The sequence below is a fragment of the Mesoplodon densirostris genome, chromosome 8 (genome assembly GCF_025265405.1).
Source record: "Mesoplodon densirostris isolate mMesDen1 chromosome 8, mMesDen1 primary haplotype, whole genome shotgun sequence".
Lineage (NCBI taxonomy): Eukaryota > Metazoa > Chordata > Mammalia > Artiodactyla > Ziphiidae > Mesoplodon > Mesoplodon densirostris.
The window spans coordinates 48,703,412-48,721,540 of NC_082668.1; the positions used below are offsets into that span (position 1 = coordinate 48,703,412).

The 18,129-nt window shown below is 35.3% G+C and overlaps 1 protein-coding gene across 3 annotated transcripts in view; it reads left to right on the plus strand.

Annotated features, from left to right (window-relative positions):
- The window catches only part of TFPI (tissue factor pathway inhibitor), a 66,936-nt gene that overhangs the window by 15,259 nt on the left and 33,548 nt on the right, over positions 1-18,129 (plus strand). For 2 of the 3 annotated variants that reach the window (XM_060106258.1, XM_060106260.1), the window contains exon 2: positions 15,709-15,831. In XM_060106258.1, the coding sequence (XP_059962241.1) occupies positions 15,711-15,831 (121 nt within the window). In that variant the 5' untranslated portion in view covers positions 15,709-15,710. Of the gene's footprint in view, positions 1-3,616; positions 3,793-15,708; positions 15,832-18,129 lie in introns of all 3 variants that reach the window. The other variant, XM_060106259.1, reaches the window with a different exon arrangement.

The window sequence follows — 18,129 nt, forward strand, 5'->3', positions numbered from 1 at the left end:
CTTCAATGGAAGTTATTTTTTTCTTCAGGCCAAGGTTAGACCCTCTTTACTTGTGTCCAGGATCTCAGTCTCTATTTTATTTTTAGCTTTTGTCTCTTCCTCTCTAGTGGCAGAATCATATTAAACTAAATCCTCCACAAAAGTTTCCTTCAAACACCCTCTCTTACTTTCCAGCATAGATTTATAAAATGATATCCTCAATTGCTGTTTTCACAGGCTTTGTTCCAGTTCCTTCCTCAGGTCACCAGTTGCTGCCCCCCACCACTGTACCAAAGTTTATTTTGCAGTGTGCAAGGGTACTGACAATGCCACTGTCACTAAACCCCATGCATGTTTTTTAACTCTTGTACTTGAACCCTCTGTGCTCTAGACATTGTCAACTTGTGCCAATTTTATGAAATATTCACTTCCTTAGCATCTATGTCGCTACAGCCTCCCAGGTTTCCTTTTGTTTCCATGTCTATTTCTTAATCTGCTTCTTAGACCTATTTCCCTCATCCTTGTTCTCCACAGTTCACTTATAGGGTGTTCCTTCCCCATCTTCACAATCACCTTTATAGAGTCACTGTGAGGATTATGTGAATTAATATTTGCACAGTCATTCAGAAGAACACCTGCTTCATATCACATGCTACATAAGTACTTGTTAATCAAATCAACCTCAGCACTCCACAGAGTAATTTTCATTTTTATCTTGATACTCACATTTCTGTCTCTACAGAGATGTCTACCCTGAGCTCCATGTCTACATATCGAGCTTCTTATTGCATGGCTCCAATGAGCATCTTACAAATACTTAAAACTCTCCTGCTTTGATGAAAATATTTATTTAAATCTATTATAGTTAGTAATACATAGTCATAGCAAAAATTTGCCTATGATTCATACTATCTCAATAATACCAAATAGAATGCTTACTTTTTTATTGAGATATATTTGACGTATAACATTGTGTGAATTTAAAGTCCATGATGTGTAGATTTGATATATTTATACATAACAATATGATTATCACCATAGCATTGGCTAACACCTTTATCACATCACATAATTATCATTTCTTTTTTGTGGTGGGAACAATTAAGATCTAGTCTCCTAGCAACTTTGATGTTTATAATACAGTACTGTTGTCTATAATCACTATGCTGTGCATTAGATCTCCACGACTTATTTATCTACTGGCTATGAGTTTGTGCCCTTAAACAACGTCTCCCCAATTTCCCCATCCCTCAGGCTCTAGTAACCACCATAGAATGCTTACTTTAGATTTATACAGATATATCACTTAGATGAAAACCAAACTACATCTTTTTCTAAATGGCATCAAACACAAATTAAATAGACAATTTCTGGGTGGTTTTATTGTTAACATTTTTTGTATTTTTCTCATTGTAAAGATGGGAAAAATAAAATTTCTAGGTACCTAGAACTTATAAGCTTATTATAGTCTTAAAGTTATATTAAAAGAATATACTATAGATATTTTTGAATGAAAAACTTAAATTTGTATCATAAAATTATAACTAAATTGTTGCAAAATACACATAGAAAATATTCCTTAAATACATTTACTTTTCTGTTATTGACTTTTTAAAATAAAAAGACATTGACCATTATGTCAATTATGGTGATAATAAAATATATCACATTTTAATTATGTGTCATAAAACAAGATTCATTTAGATGAAATGAACAACACATACAATAAGACCTCAAGGGCACAATTGGAATTCCTTGATAGACTATGGAGTATTATAGAGAACATACAGTCATGAGCTAAGGCAGAGACCAGAATGTAAACAACTAAGATCACCGGGTTGTGGGAGGTTATTGGTGGTGGAATGAACTGGGAGATTGGGACTGACATGTATACACTAATATGTATAAAATAGATAACTAATAAGAACCTGCTGTATAAAAAATAAATAAAAATTTTAAAAAAGAACAACTAAGATCACCATCGCAGCCTCTCTAGTGAGCTCTTGTTATTTGGCCCTCTCTGGAAGTCTACACCACACCTCTCTCTATAGACCAGCAAATCATCTGACTCTGTATATATGTCTACCCCTTGGCAAGTCAGCAGTGGCCAGATGCTAATGTGACTTCATTATTATCCATTCAATAGGAGTTTGGAGAGCTGACTTTATAAGTAGAGAATATGGGCAGGTTTTCTTAGAAGTAAAGGTGGAGAAAAGGAAGAAATAATTAGTTGAATACTTATTGTCATCTCTAGTAGAGGATTAAGTTATAATTGAAGTCCATTATGTTTCCTTTCATTCATACAGTTTTAAATAATTTTAGTTTATACATTGGTTTTAAATTTCTCCAGTGATGTTTTACTTTCGTTTTTGCAGAACTCTTAATTCATTGATTTGTTCTATAAACATTTATTGAGCTCCTATTAGATACCAGAAAGAACAGATATAATTGCTGCTTTTAAGGACAGAGAAAACAGTAAGCAAATGTGTTACATAAGGATAAGTGCAGTGATTTAAGAAAAAACATGAAAGGGAATGGAACATAATTATGGAGCTATTTTGTCTCAGTGTTCAAGGCAGGATTCTGAAAAGACTCCATTTGAGCAAAGATTTGATACAGAACCAATATATCCGTAGCATTTATGAGATTGAATCAGAGCATGATTCCAGGGGTGGGGAGGTAAGGAAGACCCTGTGAGTAGGGATTTACCACAGAATTTCCTCTCTGCTGCAGTTGGGAGTGTCTCTACATCCTTTTCCATAAGAGCAATCATAACTTCTCATTTTCCTAATATCTTGCAACAAATGGTACATACTTAGCTTTCAGGACCTTAGGATAATTTAAGAAATTTTTTATGCAAAATTATGAAAAAAACCCAATCGTAAAATAAGACTTCTCAGTAATTTCATAGCCCAGAAAACTAACTGGCTGAGTAAAAATTATTCTCTAATTTCAAGTTCTAAGGACTGACATACAGGGCAGTGCTTTCTGCTCTGGAACATATGATTTGTGATTACAGTTGAGGAATGAAGCAGAGAAGGGATTAGGCAGTGAGGGTCTGTTTTACCTGCCAAGTCTTTCCTTGTTGTGAACTTTAAAAGACACCTTCTTCCTAGAAGATATTATACAGAACAATTTTCTCGGAACACGTCCCCTCTTAGTAAATAACAACAAAAACCCAACAAAAGCACATAAATTGAGAGAACTGAATACTAAGCATCCTTATAGTATAGGTGATTCTACATTTCCTATAGGAATATGGCAGGCCATGGCCAGTCCTGCCTCTGGCTTAATTTTTAAGCAACAAGAAATAGAATATGGTAGTCTGTAACTGTGCAGAAAGAAAAGAATTGGCTTACACATTAAAAAGCAAACTCTAGGGCTGATGTATCTCTTCCCACAGCCTAATGACAAAAGGGAAGTGACCCTTGCTTCTGAAACAAATCTACTAACCAAGTGTAGAGATACTTTCTTAAGAAACTAGGTGGGCTCCTGCTATGAACTGAATTGTGTCCCTCCCACCCCAAATTCGTATGTTGAAACCATAATCCCCCATATGATTGTATTCGGAAATAAGACTTTTAGGAGATAATTAATGTTAAAATGAGGTCATAAGAGTGGTGTCCTAATCTGACAGGATTGGTGACCTTATAGAAGAGGAAGGGAGAGAGATCCTTCTCTATATATATGCACACACAGAAGAAAGGCCACTTGAGGACACAGAGAGAAGGTGGTTTCTGCAAGCCAAGAAGAAAGCTCTCTCCAGGAGCCTGATTCTTCCAATGCCTTGGTCTTGGACTTCCCTCCAGAACTGTGAGAAATTTGTTTCTGTTGCTTAAGCCATCTAGTTCATGGTATTATCTTATGGCAGCCATAGTAGACTAAGATAACTCCTGTGAGCTTTATCCACAAAATCACTTGTATCCTTACCTAACAAAGATCCATTTCAAGCCGTGTTGGCTGGTTGGAAATGATAGCAAAGAAAAACTACCTTGAACGAGGTCTAATTCAGCATTCTTACCAGACCTCAAACCTGGACTAAGTCATTGGTGATTGCCTACCTTAAGCATTGAGGCTCTTTCATTTTTCACCAGCTGGCCTATCAACATAAACTTCCTTTATAATATCGCATGCTCAGAGTTCCAAAAAGCTTACGCTGCCAACATGCTTTGGAGCATGGTTCCATTCTAAGATGATGACTGCCTTAATCAAATCTGTAGTGTCTTTTTCAAATTTTGACTTAACCATTTTTATTACAACAAATCACACTAATCAATCCACAGAGGAATGTATAAATATAATTTTTAATAATATTTAAATTTTCTTTTACCAAAACATTTTTTTAATTTGACAGTATAAAGCAATAACTAAGGCATTTGCTTTAGAATTAGTACATCTGCACAGCCACTTACAAGCTGTTTTCTTGGAAAAGTTATTTTATCATTTTGAACCACTATTTGTTTTCTCTATCAAATGAGGATAAGTTAACAACATTCTCTTAGACAGAGTGTGAAATATAAATGAGAAAGAAATAATAATTAAGGCTCATTATTGGAAACTGCTTTTTGCATTATGATTTATTATCATTAAAGTGACAAACTGTAATTTCACCACCCCATGGTAAAAACAAAAAATAAGGTGGCTTAAAAGCAGGCATCTAGAGAGAAAATCTAAACAAAGACTTAATCTACAACATGAAAATTAATCCAAGATATTTCAAGAGCTGACTATAATTACATGTTTGAAATGGGGCTTAAATAAAATAGGAATTTGCTCTTTTCAACTCTAGTCTTTAGCCAAGATCATTTTAAATGCTTGTATATGTGGTTTCTATTTCTTCTAAAGTTTGGGAAAAAAAGAGAAAATATGTTACTTAACAGATTTTTGAAGTACCTCTTTTAGATGTTCCCTTGTGTAGACTTCTTCTAATCTGTTCATTCAGGCATTGACTGATGGGTGAACTTCTGTATCCTCTTCCCAGGTATGAGAGGCAAACATCTAAGTTTTCTAAGGTTTATGACCTATTCCCTTCTCTAATATGGTTCGCTAGGCTTGGGCCAAAAACCAGCTACCCATATATATGGATAGAGTGACGTGGAAATATTTACACAGTAATAAATATAATTACTAATGAAGTGTAGAGCTAAAGCTAGGAATAGAAAACATTTAGACAACTTACTGAATCAAAAATTACAGTAATGATCACAGTAAAAACTTATATTGGTCAGTTAATTGTACTTGTAGGATTAGCAAACCAGAGAAATCAATTATTTTGAGAAATCAATTTTTATCCCATAGTTCCCATGGTGATATTGCCTAATCATCTTCTTCAAGTCATAATAAAGATATATCGCAAAAAGAAATAAACAGAGAGACTAAGTGATTAATACATTTAATTATAGTTTCCTGCATTGAATTTGGCCTCTATTCCACAGATCTTGTTTATTTTACGGGTGCTTTGGGATCCTATCCTGCCTCTGTCACTTACTAGCCACCTGGGCATATGAGGTTGGAAAACAAACCATGTATCTCTAACATAAATTCAGTATACCTGCCCCACTGGCTACACAGCATTATTATCAAGATTCAATAACCTGGGGCTTCCTTGGTGGCGCAGTGGTTAAGAATCCGCCTGCCAATGCAGGGGTCACAGGTTCGAGCCCTGGTCCGGGAAGATCCCACATGCTGCGAAGCAACTAAGCCCATGCGCCACAACTACTGAGCCTGCACTCTAGAGCCCGTGAGCCACAATTACTGAGCCCGTGTGCCACAACTACTGAAGCCCACGTACCTAGAGCCCATGCTCTGCAACAAGAGAACCCACCACAATGAGAAGCCTGTGCACTGCAACGAAGAGCAGCCCCTCTGGCCGCAACTTGAGAAAGCCCACGTGCATCAACGAAGACCCAACACAGCCAGAAATAAATTAATTATTTTTTTTAAAAAGATACAGTAACCTAATAGGTAAGAAACCACTTCAAAAAATAATAAATCATTACAAAATACAAATGTTTTGTAATGATATATCTTTGTACTTCTATTATCATTCTTAAAATAAATGTGGTGAATATACCATACAGCCAGAGCCTCAGGAAATTTGATCTTAATTTTAATTGTAGGTCATGGATAAATAATCCTGATACCAAAATAATGCTTATAGTGATGACTCAATGCCTCAGTAATGTGAGATCCAGGGGGGAGTTAATAATAAAGAGATAAGCCTCTGTACTGACCTGGTATGTGGCAAACGTGCAGTTACAGAGCCTTAGATCTCTCTTGGGAAACTGCCCAAACATTTGTAATTCCACAATGTATTTATTTAGAAAAATACTCTTTTCCTGAGAAAAATCTGGCTCTCAAATCTCTAACTGAGATTATGCAATTTCAGTAACTCTATTCAGGAACAAGTGTTGGAAGTCTAGTGAGAAATATATTTAACAAAAATCCATTTCCAGACTCTAATTGTTGTGAATATTTGGGAATTTGCAGTTGAAAATACTACTTATAAAAAATGAACTTCAAAACATTTAAAAAATAAATAGAAAACTGTAAGAATACCGATAAGGCTTTTTGGCTTCCTCCCCTTACTGTAGATTTATTCTCATGTTACCTTTCTTCATTCATTATCCTTGCTGTTAGGGCACTGCAAACTCACCCAAAATGAGAAACAACCAAGAAAGCACAAAGGTTAGAGATAAAAACAGGCTCTAGGTTATAGTGGGCAGCCCCCCCAGGGTTCAGCCAAATTGAGTGGAGGGAAGTATTAAACACCAAGAGGATAACAACATTGCCACTGCTGAGCAGAAAATTGGAATTATTTTTCAAGTTATATTTTTTTCTTTTTTTCTGGTTGTCAGGTTTTGTCTCTCCTGTCTTTCATTGCTACACTGCAAATAAATAAGCAGCCAACATGAAATTTCTTTTAGACATGGTAAAATACTCATTGAACTTAGAGATTAATAGTAAAATTTTAAAAAAGAAAAAGTTCAATGATATGTGATAAAGAAAACCTGAACTAGGAAGTTTAAATTATATAAGCACCATGATGATAATATACACGTAAACACAACATGTGATTTTTCCAGATAAATTTATAAGATGATAAAATAACAAGAGTGTACCCCAAAACTAATGATAAAATAGAGTAATAATTGCCTACATGTTGTTATATGCCTTTCCCAAAATGAGGTATTAGAAATTTAATGCTGGGGACTTCCCTGGTGGCACAGTGGTTAAGAATCTGCCTGCCAATGCAGGGGACACTGGTTCGATCCCTGGTCTCGGAAGATCCCACACGCCGTGGAGCAACTAAACCCATGTGCCACAACTACTGAGCCTGCACTCTAGAGCCCATGAGCCACAACTACTAAAGCCCATGCGCTCTAGGGCCCTCATGCCACAACTACTGAGCCCACGTGCTGCAATTATTGAAGCCTGCACGCCTAGAGCCCGTGCTCCTCAGCAAGAGAAGCTGCCTCAATGAGAAAGCCTGTGCACTGCAACGAAGACCCAACACAGCCAAAATTAAAAAAAAAAAAAAAGAAAAGAAAAAAGAAATTTAATGCTATCCTTCCAGGCTACTATTGGTCTCTTCCATTACCTGTGAGCTTTTTGCTCTTTGAATCCTGTCACAAGTTCTCATCCTCATCAACATGCATTGCCATTGCCTTTGAGTTGTTCTCACCAAAGCCAAATTGCCAACATATTTCTAGTTCCAATGGACTTGGATTCTTAGAAAAAACATTCATTTTACATTAAGATCTGTACTGCCTCATCTTACAACTTGTAGCCCAAGAAACATCCCATACAACCAAATTATCACAAAAATGTCTCAGTTTGGGCCTAAGGTCTTTACAAATCAGTGCTATATTTTCAATTGTTTAGATTTTCAAAGAGTCTGAGATGACATTCTCAACAAAGAATAAGCTCAATATAGCTCAACAAAGAATAAGCAAAATATTTTGCTTCCGTTTTTACAGTACACCCAAAATGATGTCAAGGATTACTTAAAATGATTATAATAGCTAAATTTTATTATATTAGTCATCATTCTAATGACCTTTCCATTTAATCCTCACACCGCATGAAATAGGTTTTAGTAAAATACCCAGTCTATAAATGAGTAAATAGAGGCAAAGAGAGGATAAATATATTGTCAAATTCACATAAGTAGTAAGGTACAGAACTAGTATTTGAAGTTTTACAGTCTGTACTAGGTTACTAGAACTGCCATAAACAAAGTGTGACAGACTGGGTAGCTTAAACAACAGAAATGTATTTCCTTACAGTTCTGGAGGCTAGAGTTTGAGATCAAGGTGTCAACAGGGTTCATTTCTTCTAAGGCCTCTCTCCTGGGTCTTTCTCTGTGTGTCTGCATTCTCTTTTTTTAAATAAAGACACCAGTCATAAGACCCACCCCAATGACTTCATTTATCCTTAATTATCTCTTCAAAGGCCTTATCTCCAAATACAGTCACATTCCCATATACTGGGGGTTAAGACGTTAACATATGAACTTGGAGAGGACACAGTTCAGCTCATATCACAGTGTTAATCCAGATCCCTCCTCTTAACCACTAAACATGCAAAAGGAAGGGAGGGAGGGAGGAGGAAAGGAAAGGAGGGAGGGGCGAGGGAGGGAGGGAGGGAGGGAGGGAGAGAGATGTTACTTAGGGCATTACTTGGATTGATTTGATGGCTCTTGGTTTCCATATGGGATATAGCCACCTCTACCACAGTAATATACTTGTCAAGCAAACCAGAATAACCTTGAAGGCAGATGGAGGTAGGGTGCTTCCTAGACAATGCTGAGACAGATTGACCAGTTCTTGGGACAGAAGCTTGGTATGGTGATGTGACCTTGAGCTCTGAAGTTACACAGATATAGGTGCAAATATTAGCTCAGTTTCATTCTACTTGGAAAAATTATATTTCCTTTCTGAGCTTCAGTTTTCTTAACATGGGTATAATATTTCATATAGGATAGGATTTTTAAGAGTATTATAGTTGATATGAAGTTCATAGATGAGCTCATATCCTCAACAAGTGAAAACCTCAAAGTTCTTCATTTTTCCTTTCGATTTTTCTCCTCACTTACTAGATTCACACAGACCACTTACCTTTCTTTCACATACCCTCTCAAGAATATTAATATCATAATAGTGAAGTAATAAATAATATGTTTCATTTACCTAATTACTTCTTTTCTAAGCACACCTTTCTTTAGTCATCTCTCCTACACACTCACCATCTCTTTTGGTTGGATTTAAGCAATCACCCTGTCTTCTTTCTTTGAGTTGCAAATTACCTATCACTTAAGCAAAATTTTACAAATAGAAATCTACTCTATTCATTTTACATTTTCTTTGAAAAATTTCCTTTTAAACAAGTTTTTAAATTAAAATATTTTATACTTCCAGAAAAGTGGAATAAGCAATACAAAAGGCACAATTAGAAAAACAAATGTGTATAGATGGACATTCCATCACATTGATTCTAATGTCTTTATTTTTTGGTGGGATTGGTAGAAATAAATAAAACTGTATGGATAAATCCAATGATCCATATTGTAACCTAATTTTAATTCACAAAGTTTATCCATATTAATTCATTTATTTATCCTTAAGTCAGTCATTATTTTGGGTATTGAACATAGAATTGTGAATGTTATACTAAGAATGGAAAATGCGTTAGTGATGGAGAGACAGTGACTATGTATGCAAATAAATATGTAAGTGGTGATAAGTGCTATTCCAAAAACAAAGCAAGTCATTACTTTTAGGAATGTAAAATGGTGCAGCTGCTTTGGAAAACAGTTTGGCAATTCCTCAAATGACTAAACAGAACTATCATATGATCCAATAATTTCATTCCTAGGTATATACCTAAAAGGAATAAAAACATATGTCCTCACAAAAACTCGTGCACAGATGTTAATAGCAGCATTATTCATAATATCCAAAAAGTGGTAACAGCACAAATGTTCATTAAATGATGAATGGATAAATAAATTGTGGTATATTTATAGAATACTTTTAGCAATAAAAAGAAATTAAGTACTGGGATTTCCCTGGTGGCACAGTGATTAAGAATCTGCCTGCCAATGCAGGGGACATGGGTTTGAGCCCTGGTCTGGGAAGATCCCACATGCTGCTGAGCAACTAAGCCTGTGTGCCACAACTACTGAGCCTGCGCTCTAGAGCCCACAAGCCACAACTACTGAGCCTGTGTGCTGCAACTACTGAAGCCCACGCACTACAGCCCATGCTCAGCAACAAGAGAAGCCACCACAATAAGAAGCCCGCACATCACAACAAAGAGTAACCCCCACTCACTGCAACTAGAGAAAGCTTGCACGCAGCAACGAAGACCCAACACAGCCGAAAATAAATAAATAAAATAAATAAAGTTTTAAAAAAAGAAATTAAGTACTGATGTGTGCTACAGTGTAGGTTAACCTTGTAAACCTTATGTTAAATGAAAGAAGCCAGACTCAAAGCCATTTATATGAAATGTCTAGAATTAGGTGATATATAGAAACAGAAATTATATTAATGGTTTCCTAGGAACGTGGGGATGGGAAAATTGCTGGGGATGATGGCTAAAGGGTGGGGAGTTTCCTTATAGGGTAATGAAAATATTCTAAAATTGATTGTGGTGATGTTTATACAACTCTGTGGATATAGTTATAGCTATTAAAACATTTTTTTAAATTGAAATTATCAAAATTAAAAGTTTGTGCTTATCAAAAGATATGTATAAAATTGAAGATATAAGACATAGACCAAGATAGAATACTTATATATATTTGGCAAAGAACTTATATCCATAGTATATAAAAAGCTCCTACAATTCAATAATGAAAAGACAAAAAAATCTTTTAAAAAAATGCTCAAGTTATTGGGATAGAGAGTAATAGAGGAACTGGTGGTTGTTACTTTTTAAATATGGTGCTCAAAGTAGGTCTTTTGGAGACAGGATACCTGACAAGTGTCCTAACTAAAAGAAGGGAGTCTGTCATTCCAGGATCTTGTAGAAGAGTGCCCCCATGACAGGAAATAACAAATTTAAAGTACTAAACCTAGAATGAATATGCTATGTTCAAGAATCAACAGCTTCAGTGGAGCAAAAGGATTAGTAGGCAGTATCCATAAAACTGAGTAATTACAGAAAAGACTGACAGGAAATAAAGTTGAAAGGGGAGCTGGGAATGACATATTGGACACGTTTTTCCCTTGTCAAAATGATCCTCCCTAATGATGATGATGGGGCTACAGCAAAATATTTCCTATCTCCTGCCTTGTGTCTTTAACTGCCCTTATACTGTTCCACTTAGAAAACATAACCTCAAATGTAATCTGTCCTGACCAAATTTGTCCCTAATATGTACACCAATCAATATTTACATTAATTTACCAAGTTGTATGACTAGCAACAACAATTCACTCAGGATATACTTGAATCCTCTGACCTTCATATTCTGTATCTATTCAATGACTCAGTTTTATCAATACTAACTCAAAATACCTGCCCCTTTCTCTGTAGTTCCACTGATAACTCCCTTTTCATAATTTCAATCTGATCTGCAACATTCTAGCTGTTAATTCCACTTATAATTTTTCCCTCTCAACATCTTTCCATACATGCTGGATTTTATTAATGCACAAAGCATATCATACTTTTAAATATTTTTCTAACTCAGAAAACCTACTGACTTTTTCTTATTTGTAATATCTCTCAAAGATATTTTCCAAAAATATTTTATGGGAAAATAGTCCCTTGACATATAAATTTGGAAATGCAGTTACTATATCTCCCATAGGAGATACTATTGCACATTACCACATTAAGGATTCTTTAAAAGTCCTAGAGTTAAGAAACCTATATAAATTTTTAAACTTAGATATAAATATATATTCATCTATGAACACTTTTTAAATATAATAACTAATAACATCTTGCTGAACTGGTATTCTAGGAACATACCTTGACTAAAAAGGTTAAAATTCATGCTGCAAATTATCATTAAAGTGACTATAAAATGTAAGTTATACGACATAACTATGTTACTCTGCAAAGTGAGTAAAATGTGTTAGTTCAAATGCATACATTTTTAGAACTGAAATGTAATTTAAGGACAATCTAGCCTAAGTCAAGCATTTTATGAATCAGGTTCAGAAATGTAAATTTCTGAAGGTTACTTAGGTTGATGACAGAGCTGAGCTTAGAATTTCTAGTTTATTGCCCTAATGTATAAATACTATTTTTATTCAAGGTAAATAATTTAACATATATTTATTGTCCACTACTATGTGCCTGGTATATGCAAAGATATTCTCACAATTCATCTTGGCACTTAACATTGCATTTGTATTTAATTCAATTGGTTGAGCATAAATTTCTTAAGGGTCAAGGCTTTCTCTAGATTTTTAAATCTCCCTTTGTGACTAACATATTATTATGCACAACTAGTCACTGGCTCAACACATTCATGTAATATATTCTTGCTTAAATAACTTCTGATGACAGATCATAAATTAAAGAGGATTTAGCAAGAGTGAAGGCCCTCTTCCTAGTTCATAGCTAGTGACTTCTCGCTGTGTCCTTACATGATGGAAGGTACAAGGGACCTCTGTGGGATCTCTTTTATAAGAACACATCCCATAGCTCATGATCTAATCCCTTCTGAAAGGTCCTGCTTCCTAATACCATCACCTTTGGGAGTTAGAATTCTACATAAGAACTTGGGGGAACACAAACATTCAGACCATAGCATAATCCCACCAACAATCTTAAAGGTCCACATCCTCACCAACATTTTGTATTGTCAGTTTTTATTAATTTTAGTTGTGGTATCTCATAATAGTGCTGATTTGTATTTTTTGATGACTAATGTTGAGCATCTTTTAATATGCTTATTGGCTGTATATATATAATCTATTGAAAAGTACCTGTATAATCTTTAATCCTTTTTTTTTTTTTCCGGTACGTGGGCTTCTCACTGTTGTGGCCTCTCCCATTGCGGAGCACAGGCTCTGGACGCACAGGCTCAGCGGTCATGGCTCATGGGCCTAGCCACTCCGTGGCATGTGGGATCTTCCCGGACCGGGGCACGAACCCGCGTCCCCTTCATCGGCAGGCAGACTCTCAACCACTGTGCCACCAGGGAAGCCCTAATCCATTTTTAATTGCATATTTATTTGTAGTTCTTTATATATTTTCAATATATAATCTTAAGATATGTGAATTTCAAATACTTCCTCACAACTTGCCTTTTCAGTATCTTAACGGTGCTTCCTTTGTTGAACAGAAGTTCTTGATTTTAATGAAATCCAATTATCAGTATTTTATTTTTAATTGGTGCTGTCTATATCTTGATTCAAAAATGCTTGCCAACCTCATCATGAATATATTCTCATATGTTTTTTCTCCTAAAATTTAATGTTTTATCTTTCACATTTAGATGGTTGAATTCTCTTGAATCAATTTTTGTGTATGATACCAGGTTGGGTAATACATATTTTTAATGGGGCCAGCTATTTAAGACAATAGAGTACAGAAAGGTACCAGGATGTATAAGAAGTGTGTTAATCACTGCATAGCTTCAGGTCGGGTTTGTTATCTTGTTTGTCATTTTACAATGTAATTATGCATTTTGAAATTTTAAAATAAGTTCATTACAATAATATATAATTACATCACTTCACTCTAGTTGATTTCCACAAATTACAGTGTTATGAATGTTATAACAAGTTGTACTATTTTTTCAGTGGCACGCACACCTAAATCAGTCTTCTACACTGCTCTTAGAAATTGAAATATTTAGTGGTTTTGGTCACTTTTCAGAGGCAACATTGTGGAGAAGAAAAAGTACTGAACTAGCAATCTGCTCACTTGAATTCAAGTTCTGTATCAGTCATTAATTAGCTATGGCTTGCTATAGAGCATACTTATAGTTTTTTTCTGTCCAACACCCTTGCTTTCTTCTGGAAGCGATAATCGACTCCTCCTGGGAGCTACACCTGTCCACTCCACCCTTAAACTCATATACTTACATTAAGATTTGCAGTGTTTTGACATTTTCCTATTCCCTGACCCCTGACATTTTTAGGGTCCACAAAATCTGTGCTAGTCTCCCGTAGCTATCCACCTCAAACATATTGGTCCAGTGGTGGGACACTTCTAAACTGAAACTATCAATGCTATGCTGAAGCTATGTGAATCTAGTCCATGAAGAAACGTAGTCACACTATTCTGATTAGGCCTTCCATGTGCGCAATTCCTTCATATCCACAATTCCTCTATATCAGCGGTTCCACATCCAAGGATTCAAGCAACCATGGATCGTGTAGTACTATAGCATTTACTATTGAAAAAAATCCATGTATAAGTGAACCCATGCAGTTCAAATCCATGTTGGTCAAAGGTCAACAGTGTATATGTATATTTGTACATACATTTAAATACATATATATTTGTGAATTCAAATACTTTGTGATATGATTTAGAAGTTATGTAACACTGCTACTGACTAAAATTCAAAAATGTGTTAACATTTCCAAAGTGTGAGAAAATAGGCTATACATTTCACTAGTGATTCTAATGAAGTTTAAAGCAAATGCCATTTATTACTTTATTATTTATTATGACTACACTTTAATGATGTATATTGCAGCTGTGATCCACTATAGACATAAACAGAATATTCTCTAAATTGTTTTTGATGGAATATCTGTTCCTGCATTTCTGAATGTTTACTGATAACATTGCTCTTTCCTTCCTGATTCCGATCGCATCAGCGACTGAACACGTGCATGCATTCTCTTCTTTTTCTCTTCCCATGCTGTGTGAACATTACACATTTCCTTCCACTTTTGAATCCAAAGGAAAAATAACCTTAAAGAAAAAAATTTATATGTGCCTTTCCATTATTTTTTTGCTATTGATCTTTAAATAATTTTGAAACAGGAGGTCTCACTCTCCTGCTGAAATCTGTTTCCTATAGAGAGTAACTGTGTTGATTTATCACTTAAAGTCACTTTTCTATGAAACTCTTTTGAATCAGATAACTCCCTAAGTTAAGGGAGAAGAACTGGGACAAAGGACTGGCTAGAATGTTAGACAATTTCTTTTTTCAACAGTTCTGTTTGCAATCTCATAGAAAACCTGGTTAGGAAATTGGTTATAAAAACAGAAACATACTTTAAAGGAAACAAAGATGAAAATTTGGAAATGTGTTTCTTTTTTGAAATGGGAGTAAAGGGAAAGAGAAATCAGAAATTGAAAGTTGTGTTAAAGAAATAATAGAAAAATGCAAGAAAAATTAAAGTAAAATTAGTTCTGACTCAAAAAAGAATAGTTATGAGAAAGATGTGGCAAATAGAATTGCAAATGAAAATGGTTCTTAATACATACTTCGTCATGTTGATCAGGATTACCCATGTCTCTCAGTTATTGCCATTTTAATGTGTATTTTTAAGATTGAAATATGACCTCTGTACTTGAATATTATTAGCTATATGCACTGAAAGTATGTGTGTCTACAATATTGAATGCTAATACACATGTTTTAAATATGACTCATGGAATTTGTGGACAGAAATGTATGAGAATACACATTAAATGTCATAGAAACTTCCATGTGGAGGTATGCATAAGGTTCCTACTAGTCTATATATAAATCCACATTAACATTTTATTTATTAGATATATCTGTGTTCTGTATTTCAGAGATGATTGACGCAATGAAGAAAGAACAGATTTTTTGGGTTTCTGTATGTCTGCTGCTTAGTTGCGCCTCTGCCCCTCTTAATGCTGTTCCTGAGGAAGATGAAGAACATACAAACATTACAGGTAAAATGTTAAAAGCATTCACCTTTTTAAGCTAGTCAACGCTCTCAATTTTAATCCAAAAATTTAATACATTTTTCTCCATCTTGTAGAAAAATCAGTTTTTATTGAAGTGACATTTTTCCAAAATCTTAGTCCAAAAAAAAAGTCACTTTAGCAAGGAAAATCTCTTTTTTCTCAGACTATATATTAAATACTGAAGTACCTCTGAAAAATTGCAAGGAGCAAAATGATATACATACAACTCTCTATGAACCTTGATGTCACCCTTTGGCTGGGAAAAGTATGAGAAGGAAAAGGAAAGTTCAAACATCTGAGGTTTCAGTCATTCTCTCCTTCTTGCCTTTATTCCTCAAATAAAAACTTCTCAGATGAGTCCAAAGTAAGAATCTAGTCAAGCAGGACACCAGAAGATCTGGGTAATAGAAGATAGTTCTAATCCCATAAACTTCTGTGTCTAAAAATAAAATACAGTTGACCCTTGAGCAATGCAGGGGTCAGGGCACCAACCATCAGTGAAGTCAAGAATCCACATATAACTTATAGTCAGCCCTCCATATCCACGATTCCTCTAGGTCCTGCGTTCTGCATGCAGATTCAACCAACCACAGATCATGTAGTACTATAGTATTTATTACTGAAAAAAAAATTTGTATAAGTGAACCCATGCATCTCAAACCTGTGTTGTTCAAGCATCAACTGTTTTAATAATAAAACAATAGAACAAGGAAGAGACTGTGTAGTGATCATTATAGATTTATTTCTTTCTTAAAAGTAATATTTTGTGGCAAATTAGTAAATTAGTGATAAAACTTTCATCACTGTTAATAATGAGAGACTGAACAAAGTGATAGCTTCTATTTGTTTGTATATGTGTTTATGATGTACAAAAGATTTCCATAAATACATTTTGATTTCATGTCTCCAACAGCTCTTTAATGTGATTTTGTTCCTTGTACTAACCTTTGATAAAGGTTGAATAAATATATCTTATGTGCCTGAAACTCGGTAGGTGCTAGGGAAGAAGTGATGACAGAGACCAGGTTCTCCAAAATTTCATGGTTTCACAAAGGAGACTTTAATGTAGACAGATTATTTCAGTGTAATAAGAGGCATGCATAAGGGTGCTGCTGTTGACACAAAGAAAAGGGGGACTCATCTAAGCTTGGCTATCTGAGAGCTTGGCACAGGGAAGTGGCCAAATGGTACATGCTACATCACTTCAACCTGCACCCAAAAATGAGACACTGGGAGCAGATCTGAAAATCTAGACCAACTGGACCCACAGCTTGAAGTCCATCTGCCCAGGCAGGCCCAGCGTCGATAAGCCCCCAGCTGACCGGTCGATAAGAAGCAAACCCAGCTGGGATCAGAAGGGCCATTCACATCCTACCCATGAATGAAAAATAAAGGCTTATTATTATATGCCACCGAAAAATGCATATATATTATTGGGAAAATTTCCTAAAGATGGAACATTATTTGATAAAGTAAAATCCATTATGTGCCTTATGAGAGTAGGAATGTGGGCAGTATGAGATGGATTCTTCATTCCACTCATTTTTCAAAAGGGATGGTTAAAGTTCTAATATTCTGGAGGTTGGGTAGAGAAGGAATGCAGAGGTTACAGTAAGTCCCAACAGGGCAAAGCAGGCAATCCCGTCTTAGAAAGTGGGAGGAGAAAGAGTCCAAGTGTTCCTAATATTCACCTCATCCAAGCTCCCTCAATTAGGCTGAGAAAATGCATGCCAGTTAACCACGGTGTTCCTGAAGTTGTTGCTACTGCCACAGTCAGTCCAAGAACCCAGAATTAACTCATCAATAATTAAACCCAAGTTTAAAATCTCTGGGTAAATCCAGACCAAACCCACCTGGATAAGGAAAAATTTTTATCTTAAAGCTAGATTTGAAGACCACTTAGCTGACTGGCTGCACAGTCTTATGCAGTTTTGGTTTTCTTTTCTTTTGTTTTTAATTAATCTTGTGATAGCATGATCCTGTGTCTGTATCGATTCAGTTTTGGAGATACCATCTATCACATTATGCCAGGGTCATGCCATCATTTTATAGATGTATGCCATTTCATTGAAATACTGTACTAGCATTTTATTGAAAAACATTACAAGATTTTACGGCTTCTCTCACAAGTCAATAGTAGACTTTTTAAAATTAGTTCAACCAGCAGGGAGGATGAAATAGAGAAACTTTTTGATAAGATAAAAATGATTTAAAAATAGTGGTGATAAGGTTGGTTTTTTTTTTTTAATTCCTTTAGACTGGTATAGACAAGATTAGCAGGGA